General features: G+C 42.8%; 1 protein-coding gene across 1 annotated transcript; it reads left to right on the top strand.

Annotated features, from left to right (window-relative positions):
• Positions 1-11,441: 11,441 nt before the first annotated feature.
• Positions 11,442-18,783, top strand: LOC142374482 (leukocyte cell-derived chemotaxin-2-like). The gene is made up of 5 exons (XM_075458207.1): positions 11,442-11,672; positions 14,192-14,267; positions 15,904-16,060; positions 16,712-16,863; positions 18,290-18,783. Exons 1-5 carry the CDS (start codon positions 11,442-11,444, stop codon positions 18,454-18,456), a joined length of 783 nt encoding a protein of 260 aa, XP_075314322.1. The 3' UTR covers positions 18,457-18,783.
• Positions 18,784-22,281: the final 3,498 nt, after the last annotated feature.

Below are 22,281 nucleotides of genomic sequence, written 5' to 3' on the forward strand. Positions count from 1 at the left end.
CGAGGGTAGGTTCACTTCCTGTTTTCAAAACAAAAGCACCAATTGTATGGTAATGGCTTTCCCTATGATAAAAGGCAACGGGTATTTTATTTTGTGAAAATAACAGGAAGTGCGTTAGCTCACTGCGGCTAGCTTTAGTAGCGCCGAATTCGTGGGAACAAAATGGTAAACAGCCGGTATTTTGTCAGGTTTTCAATACGTTGGGGATCTAAACGACTACTTTCTCTCCTGAAAATGTTTCAAATGTTGCTAAAGTTTACAGAGTTTAGAGCTTAAGAGAAATCAGCTTCAGGCCGGCTGATTTCGGCTCGGGCAGGAGCCAAATGCATTGTGGGTGAACACTCTGCATACTGTCTGATCGATGAGTATGCAGTATGGTAGTATGTAGTACGGTAGTATGCAGTATGGTAGTATGCAGTATGGTAGTATGCAGTATGGTAGTATGCAGTATTGTAGTATGCAGTATGGTAGTATGCAGTATGGAAGTATGCAGTATGGAAGTATGCAGTATGTAGTATGCAGTATGGAAGTATGCAGTATGGAAGTATGCGGTTTCGAACACAGCCCATGTGACACAGTCAAATGGAATTAATTGTCAGGAAACTACAACCGCACTGCAATGAGACTTTAACCCTCAGCTGTGACGCTCGTCTGCAACACTGAAACATTAAAGGGACAGTTCTCCTCTTTTGACATGAAGCTGTGTAACATCCCATATCAGCAGCATCATTTCTGAACATCTTCTTACCCCCTGCTGCGTCCTGTGAGCAGAGTTCCAGCCTCGTTTTGGTGTTGATGAAGGTAGTCCGGCTAGTTGGCTGGGGTTTAAAAAATAAAACGTTTTGCTTCTCAGAACAGTATGCGTTCAACAGAGTAATACATTTGCATCGGACTACCTTCATCAACACCAAAACGAGGCTGGAACTCTGCTCACAGGACGCAGCAGGGGGTAAGAAGATGTTCAGAAATGATGCTGCTGATATGGGATGTTACACAGCTTCATGTCAAAAGAGGAGAACTGTCCCTTTAACGCTCAACTAAAACTGCTTCTGGGTGCTTCATCTGTTTCAATCTTGTCACCTTGTTACATGAAAAATGATCTGTTATATATCATTCAAGATAATGTAAAAATAGAGTGGAACTTTATAGTCGAAGCACTTGACCGAAAAAGGACAGAAGAAGAAAGAAAAGTGAAATATAGTGCTCCTGTCATCGCGTTTATCCACGTGAATCACAGCTAGTGCGACTGGAGGAAAATACTTGAGCGTTGCTATAGAAGCTGCTGCTTATCTCCTCTCATGAAGGATTGTCTGGCGTTTCCTCTGCTGAAGGAGAACGTTTCAGGAGGCATCGGAGCTCCTTTCCTCGTTCTTTAGAGACTTCTAACAGCTCTTACCTGGGCTGCTACTCGGATACCTCTGGCTCATTTCACTCAGGAAGGTTCCTAAGTAAATGTGAGCATTCGCCTGGAGCCTGCATCTTCCTTCCTCACTCACAGCAGGGTTGTTGGGGACCATTTCATAGCAGCTGGGACTGATATCTGATTATAGAAAACAAAAGAAGCCACACGTGATAGCATTTTCTCGCTGGTGACTTGGGAAAGGTTTCCCCAACTACCGCTGCAGCACTCTTTTTTTTTTTCTTGCGTAATGTATTAATTGTATGCACATTAACTGGAATTAACACTCTACATACCGTATGCCTGTTGTCGTTTATTTTTACTCTGAGATTCCGACGATAGAAAAACTTGAGACGAAGTTTCTGGGAGCAGGAGGAGCGCCGGAGTCGAGAACCAACTCAGGAAGCTGGATTCAAGCTAACGGGACACAAAAAGGAGTCCCTGTTTGACTTTACTGACCCATACGGAAGAGTATTAGGGCCAGGCATAAGAAAAAATATTTAGGTTTGGCCCGTCGAGAATAAAGTCGAAATGTCGAGAATAAAATTCCGACTTTATTCTCGACATGTGGACTTTAATCTCGACAGGCAAAATATTATTCTTTTTTCTTATGCCTGGCCCTAATACTCTTCCGTAGACCCAACTAACAAAGAAAAGACTTTATTTTTTTTAAGGAAAACTGACATTTCATGAAAATATTCTGAACTGCCTTTAGAGGATTTCACCAGTTTTTTTTCTAGTTGCTACTTAGATCCTTGCAGGTCATTTAGGCAAAAGAAAAGAGACCCTTCATCTGGAAATCCAGGACAACAAACACCGTCGGGGGGCGGCGACCATCAGACAAAACCCCAGAAAGCTCATTTGAATTTTTTACTTGGAAAAATGTGAAATTAAAAGTGTTTAATGACCATCCGTGTCTCTGTGATTGTGTTAACAGTAGCTGAGAGATGGAAACTAAAACCTACAAACAAGGCAGAAATGTCGAGCTGGTTGTACATCTGAGTTTTTTAAAGTTGATTTTTTTTTTTTTTATTATTGTTTTTAACGCTGTGCAGCAATATTAAAATCTAACGAGGACTTAGTCAGCAAATAAATCCTATTAAAAAATATGCAGTTTAAACTTTTGGGTCCGAAAAGGCATCGGTCAAACTGAACGGACATTCACCCAATCACAGACTGTTGTCCGCGACCCGGCCGCCGGCCCGGGAAATGTGATATTACGTCAGAGACAAACTATACTGTGAGACTTACGAGCTTCTGTTACTCACTGATGGCTATACCGATGAATTAAATGGAGAGTAGAGAGAAGAAGGAGGCAGAGATGCCAAAAAGGAAGAGGCAGCAGAAAATTGACTTCTTTTTCAAGTCAAGTTGTCATGTAAGTAAATGCAGAGGAAGCCGGCTCTACAACCCCTGAAATCAACACCATCTCCCTGTCGGTGCAGACAATTAAAAAAATCAGAAAAAAGGTTTCTCAAATCCCAAACAAGGTTTTAATGAATCTATAGCCTCTTTAGAATAATTCCATCCAGATTTGAGCAGTGGAACTATTGTAGTTTCCATACAGGACCCAGTTTAGTGCAATCAAAATCCAGTGAAATGGCCCTTTATGCCCATCCATTTAATTCGCAAATCGGATGCCAACTTCAGCGTTGTGTCTATGGGCTTGATGTGGGGCTCATGTGACACCCCCCCTGGAACACCCCCACATTCCCTGCTGCACCCCTGTCTGGGAGGTTAATTCATTCATTCATGTATTTCCCAGCACAAAAAACTGGGTGATGTCTACTCCCCTAAATGCTTAAAAGTACAAAGTGCTGAAGTCCAAAAAAAGGACATCGTTAAAGTAATTAACATGGACAGTGAGGAGATGTCAAGTTTATTCTTAAGTTGTTAAAAAGTCCTCTAAGTAAAACTTGGCCAGTTATTTTTCTCCTACTGAAACACACGAGAAACGCTTTTTCATTGAGTCATCACCAGATCAAAGCATGTGTTTCACTGCATAATGTACAGATTAAGACGAGGAAGGAAGAAAATCTAAGGATTTAAACAGTTTGTTGTCCTGTAAGGTGTCAAATTTCAAGAAGAAGTGAAGATAAAACCTTGTAGCACCCACAGTTGCAGATATGCAACAAGCTTTTTATTTATTTACATTATATTTTTATTTTTATTTATATTACATTATTTGATTTTTTTAAATTTACATATATTATTTACATTAATGTGTAATTTTTTTTACATTACATCTTATGTGCCGACAGTTTTCTTGGCTCAGTGAGTTACACTCTGCTCTGCTTTGTCCACCTTTCACAGCGCTAATGGGAGCTCAGCTCTCCAAATTGTATTATTATGATTATTTTTTTGCATTTTTTTATTAGCTTCATGTGCACATTTTTTATTTACATGACATTTTTTGCATTTTATATGTGCTTCACTTTTTCACAACAAAGATCTGTGAAATCTGTTTGATTTGTTGTTGAATGGAAAGTTAATGATGGCTGCGTTCCACACTTTGTATTAAGAATGTTCAATAAAGCTCTATTATATACATTTTATTGTGACAGCAGCAGTTACTGGTGAACTTTCACTAAAACGATCTGCAGAGAATGACTTGGTTTTGTGAACAAAATTAATCAGGAAAGCCCACAGCTGCAAATATGCAACATGGCCTAAAATGATCAAAAACAGCCCAATTCCAAAAACTCCAAAAATATTGGTTTATTCCCTCCCAAAAAGATGCAAGAAGATCAATGATTATTCATATGCTTGGGTGCTACAAGGTTAAAAAGCCTCTAATGTATCTGCAGTGAAGTGGCTGGTGTCACCTGTCCAGGTAGCTCCCCGGGGTTCCTCTCCTGCTCCAGCAGGTAGGAGGCGTACCCCATGTTGTCGCTGCTCACCATGCGGTTGGTGTAGTTCATGCTGACGGCGTGAACGGTGAACCAGCTTTCAGGAGAGCAGAAGAAGAAGAAGAAAGGAAGAACTTAAAGGTAGGACCATTTCAAATCTGTCACAGCAGAGACCAGGAACCTGAATAATGGGATCTTCCTTCATAGGAATCAAGGCAACTGCCCGTAGAAGAAGAAAAGATTGTTTTTCTGCTTCATTTGTGGTTCAAACAGATCAAAGCTTAGCAGAGCTAAGCTAAGGCAGCGCGGTTAAGACCACTGGCATGCTGCTGCGACCCAAGTTATACAGCAAAATGGAAGGATTTGGAAATTTCACAATTAGATATACCGTTTCAATCTGTACTGGGAAGTAAAACACTGTATGAGCAGCATTCTGCTGGCGTGAATCAATGGTCTACAGTTTGCCACTATTTGAAAGACAGTCTAAACTGCTGAGATGGGTCCATTTTTTTTTTTTTTTTTTTTTTACTTTTGACCCCGACTTCAAGTCCGCGAGGACTTTTAAAAATATAATTAGCAGCCAGCAAGAAAGCTGTAACCCGGAAATGGCTGCAGGCTTCACCCCCAACAGAGACAGACCGGACAGATGTTGTGACAAACATTCAAAATATGGAAAGGATGCGCTTTTCGCTAAGTCTACGGAGCGATAAGTATTCGCAATACTGAGAAAAATGGATTGTGTTTGTGGCCTCACTGAGCCATTACTGTATGAACCGACTTGTATCATCAGCATAACGTCTGAATGAATGTGGAGGTGACCGACTGTTTGTTCTGTTTTTCTGTATATTGTATGTTGTTTCTTTCTATAAAAAAAAACAGATCAAAGAGCTGTTTTGGTCGCCTTCTTGAATTGATAAAATGGTCAGAAGGAAGATCAGAGATTTTTCACGTCACTTTGTAATTATGTCACCAGCATTTTCTTATTTATAAAACCGTTTTAGTTTCACAGTTTTACAGCAAAATCACCTGAATCTGCTGTATTTGGGCCTCTCACATTAATTACACATTACTTAAGCACCAGGTCCTGGTGCTTAAGTGGTGACCAGGTTGATGTGATGTCAGATCCAGGTGTGACTGATGTTATGAGGCTAGTAAAGAATAAATTCCTGCTGCTTTCACCACTGCTGGGGTCGGTTAGGTTCGGACTTTCTGAACAGAATGCTAGTGACAGATCTACACAGAGTAAATATGTTTCATTAAAGGACGAGTCTTTGTGTTTTTACCAGAGCATTCCGATCCCATCTCCATCCGGATCAGTGAACTTCAGCACCAGCACCTTTCTGTCTGTGTTCGACTTGTACCTGAAGACATCAATAACGGCCCCATCAGTCGTGTCTGCAGGTAGCAAAAGCTTTCAGGGGTCCGGGAAGATTGAGTCAACAAGTTTAGAAGAAGATCGAAACACGAGTTTACAAGCAGCAAGTGAAGCACCTCTCACATCTGGACATATTTGTCAACTGACAAAGACCTGACCCGGCTGCCACAGATGTGCTGAAGGCGACGCTACGTTGAACAGAATCCTGTGTGAACGTCTGATGCTGCGTGTACACCAAGGGCGACCTACGCTGCCTGGTAGCGGAGGTAGCTGGAGAAGCTTCGCTTGAGAATTTGCTTTGGTAGCTTTGGTAGCTTTGTTCGCTCGTGACGTCACATTTAGAATGTTCCATTTTTAAAGGCCCCGTGGCTGTGCAGCACCCCCGCGAAAAAAGAACATGAGGAAAATGAGGGCAGGGACACGAATAAATGTGTTGTTATTTACAATTTGTTATACAAGATATACATCACGTTACAAATTATGTAAAACTACATTAGGTACACCTGAGAAGAGCAGGAATAGCAGAGGCAGCTGTGAAAAATAAAATAAATCCGAAATAAAACTTAATTGCAGTGAGAAAGGTATGCGCGGGGTTACTACACTATTGTATTGAAGCACTCGACACGGCAATTTGCAACAGTCTCAGGATTAAACGACAATTGTTTGGATAGGGCTTAAACTAATGGCCAAAGAACCAGTTAAAAAGTTTGTTATTATCCCGATATGAAAATGTTGTGGGGTTGTACAATATCTGGTGGGCGGACACCGCGGACACCAATATATATAACCGGTATATAGCCTGTATATAGCCTGTATATAGCTGGTGCATAGCCTGTAAATAATAATAATAATAATAATAATAATATAATATTTTATTTAATATTTTATTTATAAAGCACTTTACATCAATTTAATGATCTCAGAGTGCAAAATATATAGCCGGCATATAGCCAGTATATAGTCAATATATAGCCATATATAGCTGGTATATAGCCTGTATATAGCCGGTATATAGCCGATATATAGCCGGTATATAGCCAATATATAGCCGGTATATAGCCAATATATAGCCTGTATATAGCCAATATATAGCTGATATATAGCCTGTATATAGCCAATATATAGCCGATATATAGCCAATATATAGCCGGTATATAGCCGGTATATAGCCGATATATAGCCGGTATATAGCCGGTATATAGCCGGTATATAGCCTGTATATAGCCGGTATATAGCCGGTATATAGCCGATATATAGCCGGTATATAGCCGGTATATAGCCTGTATATAGCCGGTATATAGCCTGTATATAGCCAATATATAGCCGGTATATAGCCTGTATATAGCCGGTATATAGCCAATATATAGCCAATATATAGCCGGTATATAGCCAATATATAGCCGATATATAGCCTGTATATAGCCAATATATAGCTGATATATAGCCTGTATATAGCCAATATATAGCCGGTATATAGCCAATATATAGCCGGTATATAGCCGATATATAGCCGGTATATAGCCGGTATATAGCCGGTATATAGCCTGTATATAGCCGGTATATAGCCGGTATATAGCCGATATATAGCCGGTATATAGCCTGTATATAGCCGGTATATAGCCGGTATATAGCCGATATATAGCCGGTATATAGCCGATATATAGCCGGTATATAGCCTGTATATAGCCGGTATACAGCCGGTATATAGCCGGTATATAGCCGGTATATAGCCTGAGTGAAAGAGGGGCAGATATTTACATCACTTAAGACTGGCCTTTAAAAACTAGGAGTTCAAATGTATAAATATGTTTAATTATGTATATATATTCTTATATTAAGATCTGTATTTATATGTTTGCGTGTGCACATATCTACCTCCAGTCGAAGCCTCTGTGATATCATTCCTACGTCTGCAGTGACGAACACAACTCTCCTCGTCCCGTCATCGATGATGAAGGCTCGGCTGAACAGGCGTGTGTATTCCTGCAGCCTTCTGCTGAGGGTTTGCATACCCCATCTACACCCAAATATATGCAGGTAAACAATTTGGTGTAAACAGAAAAATATTCCTAACGTGTTTACTGAGGTATGATGTTGAGTGACAGTGTGTTTATCGTGAACTTTTCTTCCGACTTCTGTTCAGAACCAGTTAAAATCCTGTTTGTGGAGCAGAATTTTCTACAAGCTGCGGTGCAACAGGCAGCTTCTTGGGCAGCTTGTTTTCTTCTTTATTTCTTCTCAATGGCTCAGAGCTGAAGTCCAACTGAATCTAAGCAATGTATACGTGTGTCTGGGAGCTCAGATCTGACTGAGTTGTGACCCAGATTACTTAAATGGAGCCAAGACAGTGATGTCAGATTTTGAAAGAAGGCATTTGGAGGTATTCATTCGAACCAATTCAAATTTCATTTTAAATTTGGAAATTGAATGTTGAGCTTTCTTATAACGAGAAAAAAGGGATTAACTTTCACTTTAAATACTCAGTCCAATTCACCATCATTAGATATGCACGGATCAGGACTCTGTCGGTTAGCATCTTGATGCTAATTGCGGCTAATAACAAACATGAACATTCTTGTTAGGATGTTTTTCCTCCAACTGTTCGTTGATTGCCAGTTTGATAAGTGTCATTTCTGATGGGAAACCATAAATATTATCAGCTCCAACACACCCAGTCAGACGGCAGATTGTGAACTTTGATTCTCTGCAGATAAACAGCCCTCATTAAGCCCTGCTTAATCTGAAAAATGATTAGACCTGAGAGTCCATCCCTCATGGACTGATAAGAAGTCAAGGTGAGGAGGAGGAACAGCTGACATCAGACAGCTGTCTGCTTCTCTGATTAACCGGGGTTACTTTGGGGAAAGGGTGTAAACTGGAGAGTAAACTTTCAACAGTTCAGGTCAGTTTCATCAGGGAAGCACTGATCATTTGTCCACAGTGAATACATGCACTTCAACCAAATGATAACGTTCACCTCCCACTGCTTCTCACCTGTTTTCTGTTTTCACACCTGAGAACAAGGACCTCTGCTTTATCCAGCGGCTGAAACCCCTCAGGGTCTGTCAGTGGGAGTTGTTAGTGAGAACCAGAAAACCTGTTGCATACGTTTGTCCACATTTCCAACATGAAGCGGTGTCACAATCCACGGCTGTGAGATGGTAGTGTGTCCCAAGGCCGTCTTGTGTTGGGCAGCGGTCACATGAATACATGTATGAAAGAATCTTTAATCATGTAGATGTTTCTAACTGCCTAACGGTGAACTTTCTAACATATACTACAGAGCCATGTACTCTTAATGCCTAACTGGATAATTTGCTGGTCAGAGAGCAGAAAGTCTGTGGATTACCACGTTCCACCATTCCTTCCATCCTCTTTACAAGATGATTTCATGTTCTGTAGATTCAAAGTGTTCACTTTTATGTTGAGAAACATTCCTCTAATGGCCCCTCTGAGTAGTTTTCTATTTTTTATGTCTCACTTTCAACATCTGATCTGTTTTCCATGTTCTCCTGTGAAGAGATTTTGGTTTATGAGATTTCCAAGTAACTGGATTCTGTGCTTATTATGCGCAGCTTTCCAACTCTTTTGGAATCGGGGTTGAATCTGACATCCAGGAAATCTTCCAGGAAACAACCTGAAAGGACGCATTCACGTGTCTCAATTGTCTCGGTACTCACCAGAGGGATTTCAGCCGGTGGTCCGGTGCAGTCGGCTCGACCCAGACCAATCAGGTAAGATTTGCCTCCGGAAAACAGAGACAGGTAACTAAGCTTAAAGTGGACACGACTTGATCACTTTCAGACATTCAATTTTTCATATTTTGTACCTCTAGATTAGTTTTTACTCTTCATAACTAAATAATTATGGGTGCCAATGCCAAAGGCATTAGACACACATATTACTCTGTTGCCAGACTCTTATTATTCTTCAGTTTCCGCCCAAAGTTTGGCGCACTACTAGTCTGGCAGCGATGATCGGGAATGGTGTGCAATGACTTTTGGCTCTCATTAGTCAAAAGGAATTCCGGCAAAATGGGAAAAAGTCGGAAAATTGCGGATGGGAAAATGCATTGAAAGTTCAAAAATAAAAAAAACGTGCCCTATTTTGGAGGCCTTATGACTCAGCCAAAAAACATAACACAGACCTCATTCAAAGTTTATATGTGACAGGAGACTCTCGGCTTTAACTGAATCAAAGGGTTTGTATATACATTATACAGCTTTGACACAACGGTAGTTTACGTTTTAGGGAGACGACATCTCAGCTCCGGCGTCTCTCACACTATGTTTCTCACTCTAAATTCGAGACTGCACCAATTCCTCAAATAAATCTCTCTCATGTCCGAAATTTCTGGCCGATCTGGACAAATTTTACTTCATAACGTAGGCATTTTTGTCCTCTTTCACACAAAGTCACACTCATTGACCTCTGCCACACAGATTTATCACAAATTGCCTCTGAGCGCACCGAGTCGGCCCTCCAGCTGACATTCCGCCCATTATAAATGCCTAAAATGATAAAATCAATGTCTAAAAAGGATTTTAAAACTGCCATAAAAAAACAGCCACACATAGTACCCCAATGAAAATTACACCGCTGGCTTCTGCCGTCTCTTGGGGCGCTCACGGTTAAAAAATTATTCGGATACGGCATTTACTTTTCGAACACTGACCGTTTGTAGAGTGCAGTCAAAATTTGTCTAATTTTAAGAAGCCATAGTGTGTGCACATGTGTCAGTTTGCTCTGTCTAACACAGACGAGCCGCAGCTGGTTCCGTCTCCGTAGCAACGCATTAGGAGCCCGCACCTGCTCCTGTTACCGGGCAACGCCTTGTTAGCCTGCTCTGTTCTAAGACTGCTTATGAGGGCAGAGACAAGATTCAATTCAGTTCAATTCATTTGCTCAGAACAGTTTCACTCCCAGCTGGAATTTCAGACTCGTGTCCTCTCAGCGTCGGAACAGCTTCAGGCTCCCTACAAAGTCACCATCGTACCGGTTCTTGTTCATAAAACCGCCGTCTGCGAAGTGTAGCGAGTAAATCCAAACGCTTTCCTGTCTATTGCTGGCTGGGTAAAATAAACCACTTCCACTGATCCAAGACAGCTGAAGGGCTCGACCTGGCCTGACAACCAAAAACACGTTTTCTTTAAGAATTTCCGAAGATTCAGCCGTAGATCTGTAGAAGAAGATGGTTTTAATGGGTAAGGCTGCACCAAAACCCATTAAAACAGTCACCTATAAGCCGGGGACCAAAATGATGAGAAATCCAGAAGCATTTCTTTAATTTTATTCAGAATTTCTTATCCTTTCTGTTTTAATAATTAAGGTTCAGTGCCATCTGTGTCACGCCCAGAGACTCTCATTTTTGGTTTTCATGTTTAGGTTATGTTTGTTTTCAGTCCAGGTTTAGGTTTTTGTCATGCTTTAGTTTCCCTTCACTCTGTTCATTAGTTCACTCACGTCACCTGTGTTTTTTCTTCAGCTGCACTCACTCCCCAATCACTCCCAGCCCTCTATTTAGTTTCCTGCCTCCCCTGTCGTTTTTGTCGGAGCTTTGTGTTTGTTACCTGCCTTGACCTGATTCCCGTAGTTCTCCGTGTTCCACGTCGTTTTTTGCAAGCAAGTATTTATTTATCCCTTGCCATGTCAAGTCTTTTTGTTTGTTGTTCATAGTTTTGATTTTTTGAATCCGGCCCAGCCGCGCCTTTTGTTTGTTACTTTGTTTTTTGTGAAATAAATCACCCTTTTGACTTTGAAGTCCGCATCCGTGTCCACCTTCTCCACCACATCATCCTGACAGAAAGCTCCGACCAATATGGACGCGGCGGACTCCGACCGGTTCTGGGACCTCTATACGGACCTGTGGCGAAGCATTGACCAGGACTCCGCGTTTGCCAGTCTGCGAGCGGCTGCGGAGCTCCTGGTCTTCCTTTCGGCGAAGCGGGGGCTCCGGGAGTGGAACCACCTCCTGGAGGGTTTATGGAACCACGCCGGGACCGTGCAGCACGATGCCTCGCTGGACGTTTTTGGCTTGGAGCCACACGAGGTAATTGAGCTGTACGGCGACTCTCCCTCCTCTTCCTCAGACTCCCAGGACCCGCAGCCCCCGGACCCAGCAGCCACAGCCACAGTGTCCAGCAACCCACCAGTCCCAGAGCCGGTCCCAGCCGTCCCAGAGCTGGCCCCGGCCCCAGCCGTTCCCGAGCTGGCCCCGGCCCCAGCCGTTCCCGAGCTGGCCCCGGCCCCAGCCGTTCCCGAGCTGGCCCCGGCCCCAGCCGTTCCCGAGCTGGCCCCGGCCCCAGCCGTTCCAGGGCTGGCCCCGGCCCCAGCCGTTCCAGGGCTGGCCCCGGCCCCAGCCGTTCCAGGGCTGGCCCCGGCCCCAGCCGTTCCAGGGCTGTCCCCAGCCGTTCCAGAGCTGGCCCCGGCCCCAGCCGTTCCAGGGCTGTCCCCAGCCGTTCCAGAGCTGGCCCCGGCCCCAGCCGTTCCAGGGCTGTCCCCAGCCGTTCCAGGGCTGTCCCCAGCCGTTCCAGGGCTGTCCCCAGCCGTTCCAGAGCTGTCCCCAGCCGTTCCAGAGCTGGCCCCGGCTATAGAGGCCTCCGGGCCTGACCCCGAACCCGACCAAGAGGCCTCCGGGCCTGACCCCGAATCCGACCAAGAGGCCTCCGGGCCTGACCAAGAAGCCTCCGGGTCTGACCCCGAACCCGACCAAGAGGCCTCCGGGCCTGACCCCGAACCCGACCAAGAGGCCTCCGGGCCTGACCCCGAACCCGACCAAGAGGCCTCCGGGCCTGACCCCGAACCCGACCAAGAGGCCTCCGGGCCTGACCCCGAACCCGACCAAGAGGCCTCCGGGCCTGACCCCGAATCCAACCAAGAGGCCTCCGGGCCTGACCAAGAGCCTGACGGAGAGGCTACAGGGGCCGACGAAGCCTCGGAGCCCATGGGACCCCGACCCATGGACTCGCCTCTTTTGATTTTTTTGAATCCGGCCCAGCCGCGCCTTTTGTTTGTTACTTTGTTTTTTGTGAAATAAATCACCCTTTTGACTTTGAAGTCCGCATCCGTGTCCACCTTCTCCACCACATCATCCTGACAATCTGTGGCTCAGTCGCACATCTGAACACCTGCCTCAGTCATTTCCAACTAACTGAACGAGTTCCTGGGGACTATTTCCAGAGGCGTATTAATCCTCATGTGTGGCTGCATTGAGTAGACCCTCACCTGTGTCTGTTTTCCTGGTGGCGAACAGTGCGATAAACATCACGCACGCAACCGCCATGGCGCTGATGAGGACGTAGTGGATCACTGGCATGGCAGAACCAGCACAACACTTCCTGCTCGCCATGCTGGAAAACGGTACAAAAGGCTTTCAACTTGTGAAACAGAAGAAGAAGAAACACAGACTGCTGCTGATCTCTAAGAAAGTTAAAAACTCTTAACGGACATCAACATCTCTTCTGTTTCAGCAGTTTTCTGAACGTATCACAACACCTGGATACAAATAAATGAGTGACTCAAAAACAATAGAAACAAATGGAATCAGCTGATTTAGGCTTGAATATGTCATTTAAATATCTTTCTTGTTGGTTTAAAATCACAAAAACCCAAAAGGTTTGTGGCTCCCATAGCTGCTCCCTTTAAATGACCACAACCAATAAAACTAATCCCACAGGCAATAAAGACATTATCAAAGTGCTTTGTTTTTCTGTTTCACTCGACATCGGGAAAAGTTCATCAAACTGTTTCAACTCAAGCTTCGCCTGCTTAACCTTGTAGCACCCAAGCATATGAATAATCATTGATCTTATTGCATCTTTTTGGGTGGGAATAAACCAATATTTTTGGAGTTTTTGGAATTGGGTTATTTTTGATCATTTTTGGCCATGTTGCATATTTGCAGCTGTGGGCTTTCCTGATTAATTTTGTTCACAAAACCAAGTCATTCTCTGCAGATCGTTATAGTGAAAGTTCACCAGTAACTGCTGCTGCCACAATAAAATGTATATAATAGAGCTTTATTGAACATTCTTAATACAAAGTGCGGAACGCAGCCATCGTAAACTTTCCATTCAACAACAAATCAAACAGATTTCACAGATCTTTGTTGTGAAAAAGTGAAGCACATATAAAATGCAAAAAATGTAATGTAAATAAAAAATGTGCACATGAAGCTAATAAAAAAATGCAAAAAAATAATCATAATAATACAATTTGGAGAGCTGAGCTCCCATTACTGCTGTGAAAGGTGGACAAAGCAGAGCACACCAAACGAGACCAGAAGGAACTAGAACAGAGCACCGCAGAGCAGAGTGTAATCACTGAGCCAAGAAAACTGTCGGCACATAAAATGTAATGTAAAAATATTACTCATGAATGTAAATAATGTATGAAAATTTAAAAAAATCAAAAAATGTAATGTAAATAAAAATATAATGTAAATAAATAAAAAGCTTGTTGCATGTCTGCAACTGCGGTGATTGATGAAGACACCTGCAGTTACTTCCTGTTGCTCTGTTTGGGTTCCTCTGTCAGTCAGTGACCCGTTCAGCTTTACCTCACCTGCAGGTCACTACACACATTCGCTTTGTTCTCGTCAGCCTTAGCAGCACCCACAGTGCCTACGAGAATATCGATGCCTCAGGTGTACCAAGTTGTCTTTTTGTTTTTCACGGGACAAGTCTGTGGAGGCAAGGAGGGAAGTTGCCATTCTTTGCTGATTGTTTGAATAAACAGATCAGGAATTTCAATGTGTGATATATTCTGACTTGGATAAATAAGTTCTTGAGCTGGCTCAACATTAAAAAATAATGTAAGAATTTCCATGGACATTTCTGAGTAGAATAAAAGGAACATTTTAAAAGGAGTATTTTAACACAATTAAAATGAAGTTGGTTTAACTTAAATAAGCTTGTAGAGGATTAGGCAAATCATGTTGATCGTACTAAAGTTACTGAGTTGGCCTAACTAGAGAAGTCTTGTGTCATGTACTTAATGCTAACTAAGTTGAAATAACTTGGAAATTGTTACATACATTTTTTTGCACTGAGCCAGCACATCATTTCTCAGACTGCAGGCCTCAGTTAGCATGTTAAAGTTAAAGGTCACCCCAAGGTCAGAAACCCAAGAGCTACTTTTCGAATGATATGACGGAGCTGTGCCCTCCAAAGTCAAGTTTAGGAATAGCGAGTTAGTATATTGTCACTCAAAAACGAGGAGTTTGATCAGTAAAGAAGTGCTTTCATCAGAACTGAAACATAAATCATCAGTAAGATGCTGATGGGTAATGACTGGACTTGAGAGGGGATGTCTCCACTGCTTGACAGAAAATACTGTTTCTTATTGCTAACTGAGCATTAACTGTTCATTTACATGTAAGCATGAATATTTAACAGTATTTTACAATTATTATAAAATACAGTAAGATACTGTAGTAATCCACCGTAGATTTACATCAATTCGTTACAAATACTGTTTTATGCTGTTAAATTACAGTGATCCACTGGTATTGTTAAATTACTGATTTAACTGTTAATTTACACGTGAGGGATGAATATTCAACAGTATTTTACTATTATTATAAAATACAGTAGGATACTGTTGTAAATCCACCGGCAGTTGGTTACAGTGCACGTTTAGGCCACCAGGACTCCCTGTATTCACACTTCTTTGTGTTTTCCAGTTTACAGTCTGATCTCTAAAGGTGTTTAAAACCTCTTTAGTCTTCAATCCCCCGTGCTGAGCCGAGAGTGGAAAGAAAAAAACTTCCTCTTTCCTCTCCCGTTTGCCCCATAAATCCTGAACTGTGCTGACTCAGCAGAATCCCATCCACTGAAGGCATCACTCCCAAACTAAACAACATCGATGTTTACATGTAATCTTGCTCCTGCTAACCTTGGCATCATTCCGTCACACGCCTTTATCCTTTTCCTGGCACAGGTAATTGTATTTTTTACGGGAACAAGGAAACAAAGGTCTCACTTTTATGGTCACAGCAGTGAGTGGGGTGTTTCCTGATTGCTCTGCAGCTTTGCCGCCTCAGCACCTTCTGCAGGTATATATATAAGCAGTGAAGTCTGAGAGAGACACTTTCTGTAAACGCCAGAGTTTCATCACCTCCTGCTGTTGGGAAACTTTGGAAACTCCGGCGTGTTTGTTTCCTGCTGCTGGTTCGGACTTCAGGAGGAAGGCTTCATCTGGATCGAGCACTGAGGTCTGAGGATGAGGAGCATCATCGTTTTACTGGGTGAGTTCCTGAGAAACGAGTGTGCATCAAAAAGAGAAAGCATCTGAATTCAGAGCGTGTGTTGGTGTGTCTCCAGCTGTGCTGTGGGTGTGTGACGCCGTTAAGTTCGGTCAGCTCTGCAGCGGGAACCCCAACAACCGAATAAGGACGTCGGACAGGCTTGGCCAGGGACACTACGGAGCCAGGCGGAGGTGAGTCAGCAGCAACCACACTGAGGCCGCCTGACTGGACGATTAAAGCAGCTTAAAGGGACAGTTCGCCTCTTCTGACATGAAGCTGTGTAACATCCCATATCAGCAGCATCATTTCTGAACATCTTCTTACCCCCTGCTGCGTCCTGTGAGCAGAGTTCCAGCCTCGTTTTGGTGTTGATGAAGGTAGTCCGGCTAGTTGGCTGGGGTTTAAAAAATAAAGCGTTTTGCTTCTCAGAACAATATCCTCTCCCTTCGTATCACTGCCTGCTGCCGCCTGCCGACAGCCGCGCCTGTTACGCTGTTTGCTGCTCGGTCTGCACAGCAGGCAGTGATACGAAGGGAGAGAAAATAGGGCCAAGAGATTGTGAGGTCTGACTTTTTCCTGGAGAACCATTTTGTGATGCAAATGTATTACTCTGTTGAACGCATATTGTTCTGAGAAGCAAAACGCTTTATTTTTTAAACCCCAGCCAACTAGCCGGACTACCTTCATCAACACCAAAACGAGGCTGGAACTCTGCTCACAGGACGCAGCAGGGGGTAAGAAGATGTTCAGAAATGATGTTGCTGATATGGGATGTCATACAGCCTCATGTCAGAAGAGGCGAACTGTCCCTTTAACGGCTGGATGTGCTGCGCTGCTTTCAGTAACGGCAGAGTCCACAGAGGGGTGGACATCGTGTGCCGAGACGGGTCGGCCGTCTACGCTCCGTTTGATGCGACGCTGCACGGAAAAGTCATCGTCTACAACGATCCCAAAAAGAAGGCCATCGATGAGGGAATCAACCTGAGAGGAGCAGGTGGGTCCGCCACACACCCTCTGAGCCCGTTATTGGTCTTATTGTTGATGCATTGATTGGGAGGGTGGGTCCGCCACAAACCCTCTGAGCCCGTTATTGGTCGTATTGTTGATGCATTGATTGGGAGGGTGGGTCCGCCACACACCCCCTGAGCCCGTTATTGGTCGTATTGTTGATGCATTGATTGGGAGGGTGGGTCCTCCACACACCCTCTGAGCCTGTTATTGGTCGTATTGTTGATGCATTGATTGGGAGGGTGGGTCCTCCACACACCCTCTGAGCCCGTTATTGGTCGTATTGTTGATGCATTGATTGGGAGGGTGGGTCCGCCACACACCCTCTGAGCCCGTTATTGGTCTTATTGTTGATGCATTGATTGGGAGGGTGGGTCCTCCACACACCCTCTGAGCCCGTTATTGGTCGTATTGTTGATGCATTGATTGGGAGGGTGGGTCCTCCACACACCCTCTGAGCCCGTTATTGGTCGTATTGTTGATGCATTGATTGGGAGGGTGGGTCCGCCACACACCCTCTGAGCCTGTTATTGGTCTTATTGTTGATGCATTGATTGGGAGGGTGGGTCCTCCACACACCCCCTGAGCCCGTTATTGGTCGTATTGTTGATGCATTGATTGGGAGGGTGGGTCCTCCACACACCCTCTGAGCCCGTTATTGGTCGTATTGTTGATGCATTGATTGGGAGGGTGGGTCCTCCACAAACCCTCTGAGCCCGTTATTGGTCGTATTGTTGATGCATTGATTGGGAGGGTGGGTCCGCCACACACCCCCTGAGCCCGTTATTGGTCTTATTGTTGATGCATTGATTGGGAGGGTGGGTCCTCCACACACCCTCTGAGCCCGTTATTGGTCGTATTGTTGATGCATTGATTGGGAGGGTGGGTCCTCCACACACCCTCTGAGCCCGTTATTGGTCGTATTGTTGATGCATTGATTGGGAGGGTGGGTCCTCCACACACCCTCTGAGCCCGTTATTGGTCGTATTGTTGATGCATTGATTGGGAGGGTGGGTCCTCCACACACCCTCTGAGCCCGTTATTGGTCGTATTGTTGATGCATTGATTGGGAGGGTGGGTCCTCCACACACCCTCTGAGCCCGTTATTGGTCGTATTGTTGATGCATTGATTGGGAGGGTGGGTCCTCCACACACCCTCTGAGCCCGTTATTGGTCGTATTGTTGATGCATTGATTGGGAGGGTGGGTCCGCCACACACCCTCTGAGCCCGTTATTGGTCGTATTGTTGATGCATTGATTGGGAGGGTGGGTCCTCCACACACCCCCTGAGCCCGTTATTGGTCGTATTGTTGATGCATTGATTGGGAGGGTGGGTCCGCCACACACCCCCTGAGCCCGTTATCGGTCGTATTGTTGATGCATTGATTGAGAGGGTGTTACTCATCCCGCAGGTCTGTGTTTCAAACTGTTCTACGTGAGGCCGTTCCGAACCTCTGGATCAGTGAGGAAGGGGCAGAGGATCGGAACCATGCTGCCCATGCAGAGAGTTTACCCAGGAATCACCTCACATGTTCATGTCCAGATGTGTGACAGGAGTAACCCCACAAGGTACTTCTGAGCAGCTCTGAAGAGCCCGACCACCAACCAAGAACCGGCTCTGCCCCAGAGGACCAGACCCACCGAGGCCTCTTTGTGTTGGTGCTGAAATGTTTGACCCACTTACATCTGTAACGTCTGCGTTAAACTCATAAACTCAATGAATTATAAAGATTTTGTTGTGTTCATCATGTTATTTTGAGCCTGGTTCTGCTTTTAACCCTAATTCCTGATGGGGGACATTTTTCTCCACTTGGGGTGAACTTTCTCCTCTAATTTCACACTGTAGATACTGATACTCATCTTAGATCCAAGGACTCAGGCCAGCTGGTCCAGTCCAGAGTCCAGACTAAACATGGAGAAGCAGCATTTAGCTGTTATGCTGCAAACAAGTGGAACAAACTGCCAGTGGAGATTAAACTTTCACCAAATGGAGACATTTTTAAATCCAGGTTAAAAACATTTCTGTTCTCATGTGTCTATGCATGAAATCTGCACGCTATCTTTGAACTTATCTGGACTGTTGCTTGTTTTTAAATAAATTTAAATGATTTTATTTGTTTCTCCTTATATTCTTTTATGTATTTTAATGCTTCTTCCACTCCCTGGTGCAATGCTTTTATTTTATGTAAAGCACTTTGAACTGTTTGTACATGAAATGTGCTATATAAATAAATTTGATTTGATTTGATTTGATATTTGGTCCAGTTGTGCATTTTTGACTATTTTTTCGAATTTCAAACACACATCATGTACAATGCAATTTTTCATTGTGTAGAAAAAAAACTCCTTAATTTCTGAAAAGTGACATTTTTGTCCCTTTTTAAAACGACCTAAAAACATTATATATTAATATTTTTTTCCACTTTTTTTTCATAAATCTTTTATTCTTGGTATAACTAGGTAGTTATGATCAGAACTGAAGTGGAATAAAGTGAAAAAAAAAGTTTTTCTTTAAACCAGACATAGCAAAAAAAATTAAAAATCCATATTGTTGCTGATCATTGACTTATCCCAGACCATAATTATCCCCGCTCAACAATTCCACTTTGCATTCTATATAATGAAAATATAGCAGTTTTTGTGAGTTTTGTTTTACAGAAATTGGCGTTTACATCATATAAACCAGTATTTAAAGGGTTAATTTTTTGAAAATAATTGAAAACTTGGTAGTTACGATCAGAACTGAAGTGGAATGGGTGGTCTGTAGCGTAATGGGTACAGCAGACACCCCATGTACAGAGGCTATAGTCCTCGCTGCAGCTGGCCCCGGTTCAAATTCCACATCAGACGGCCCTTTGCTGCATGTTATTCCCCCTCTCTCTGCCCCCTGCTTCCTGTCTCTCTCTACTGTCCTATGCAATAAAGACATAAAAAGCCCCCCCAAAAAAATCAAATAAATAAATTAATTAATTTAAAAAAAGAACTGAAGTGGAAAAAAGATCTGCGGAAAAAAATATTAACATATGATGTTTTTAGGTCGTTTTAAAAGGGGACAAAAATGTCCCTTTTCAGAAATGAAGTTGTGTTTTAAATCAGGTATGAGGGTTAACATACACATGATATTTGAATACTTTATGTCCAGCTAACAGAGAAACGTTGGTGAATTCAGACTTGTTGCTGCTTTACTGTTTTGGCTGCTTGTGTTCTGCTTTATGTTCCAATATAAAGTGAAATTTATGATGATTTGTGTGTTGGAGATTTATTAAATAAACTCTCATTTCCATGACTGTGTGTTATGGGACTAAAATTAAGTCATTGTTAATGGTGTCAAAGATGAAGCATAATCTATAAAATTGGTCTCTACTCAGAGACCGTTTACCCTAAAGATGGTTTGATCTTATTCAGAACATTATAAACCAACAGTTTCTTATCAGCCTTAAAGGACTGCAGCCTGTATGCTGTCATTAAAGCACATTGAGTTGCCTGTGGTATGAAATGCGCTATATAAATAAAGATCGATTGATTGATTGATTGATTGATTGATTGATTGACAATGAATTAAAAAAATTCTTTCATTTTGGTTAAAGGTGACTATATTTATTATATTTGAGTCAACAATTTTACATTTAACAAGTTTATTTAAAACTTTTCTTTATAAGAAATAACATCAAAAATCTTTAAAAATGATTGGAAAATAAGCCAATGACATAAGAAGAAATTAATAGAAATTAAACTGACATGATGGAATACCTGATGACAGCTTTGCAGTCATCTTTGGTCAATTAATAACACAAATATGAGCTCTTGAAAGAGTTTTATGTAACATTGTTTGTGTATTTGTAGGTCATTCGATTTGATATTTCAATTGCATTTGATCATATTTACCTTTTTTCCACAGACTGTTTTCCTCTACTACCAAACACATTTCATTAATGAATTATCAGTTTTTCCATCCAACAGTATTTTATATTCAAAGATAGATGTTTGAAGAAAAAAGAAAAGAAAAGAAAGTTCAGCCAATAAATATTAATGAGCAGCGTGTGTAATTGTTTCGGAGGTATATTTCATGCAAGTACTTTTTTCCTTATTTTAACAAACTTGGTCTTATAAGTAGACTATTCTGATTACACAAAACTGGGAAACGTTTACATCTATTTCTGAAGAACGTCTGAATTACTCACTTGAAAATCGGGGGTGCCAAGAATTTTGACGGTGACTGTACAGTCTCAGGGTTTGTCATAAAAAAAACAAGTTTTGGATGCAAATGTGTGACATAAGAGTTTTGTGTGCCGCTTCAGAAATTTTTAGTTTTTTAGTTTTGTGTGCCGCTTCAGAATTTTTTTTTTTTTAGCTTTTTTGGTTTTGTGTGCCGCTTCAGAAATTTTTAGTTTTTTAGTTTTGTGTGCCGCTTCAGAATTTTTTTTTTAGCTTTTTTAGTTTTGTGTGCCGCTTCAGATACAGATTTCCCCTCACAGGAGTATGCCTATTTTCTTCCAGGCAGGAAGCCTCTTATTTCTATCCTTCTGATTATTCTTATTTTGTTTAATTTTACTGCATTGTTATATCTAGATAGTCGTCATCTTTTTTTTTCTAACTTTTGTTTAGAGCCAATCAGGTTTCAGCCAGTCAGACTCCGACCCCAAGTTGACTGAGCCAGTCAGATATCAGCAGGACTTGTCTCCTTCCTCTTTGACCACAATATCAGTTTATCTGAATGCCATATTGTTTCCTTGCTTGCTCTCAGGTTGTCTTCTTTATATGCAGACCCTGAATTTTAACTTGAGGATAGTATTTCTATGCTTTCTTTATCTTTCCTCTTTGACCTCTTCTACCCCACGTAACAAAGAGAGCATGTAAACTCTTGCATCTTCCTTTCACAGTTGGTAAGAATCAAAGGTCCCCAAAGCAAACCCTTGAGATTCTATAGGAAAGGCTTGGGGTAATTTTTGACCCCACTAATGGAAAACTGGGGTAGGGACACAAAAACTGCAATTTCTTAAAATGTATAAAAACATCACGCCTGTTATGGTGTTTGCTGCTCGGAAGCAGGAGACTTCTCGGTCTGCACAGCAGGCACTAGCTGTTTTCACACTGAGATCCGCTACCATCGCGGGTCCAAATTGCCACTTCATCCCGCGTCGAGCAATGTGAAAGCTTGGCTTATTAGGTGACCCGTGCCGCCTGAAGCCGAGTTCAGGGGGCGTTGCCTAGTGGCAGAGCGTCACACGAAACACATAAAATGCTGGGCGTGTACAATGACGTAGGCACAACCTACCTCATACCTCAAGCACCTTTCGGGTGAGGTCGGTCAAGGGGCTGGTCAGCTCGGCGAAGTTGGGAATAAACCGCCGGTAGTAACCAGCCAGCCCCAAAAACCGCCTCACCTCCTTTTTTGTCTTGGGCC

Source organism: Odontesthes bonariensis, chromosome 23 (genome assembly GCF_027942865.1).
Source record: "Odontesthes bonariensis isolate fOdoBon6 chromosome 23, fOdoBon6.hap1, whole genome shotgun sequence".
NCBI lineage: Eukaryota > Metazoa > Chordata > Actinopteri > Atheriniformes > Atherinopsidae > Odontesthes > Odontesthes bonariensis.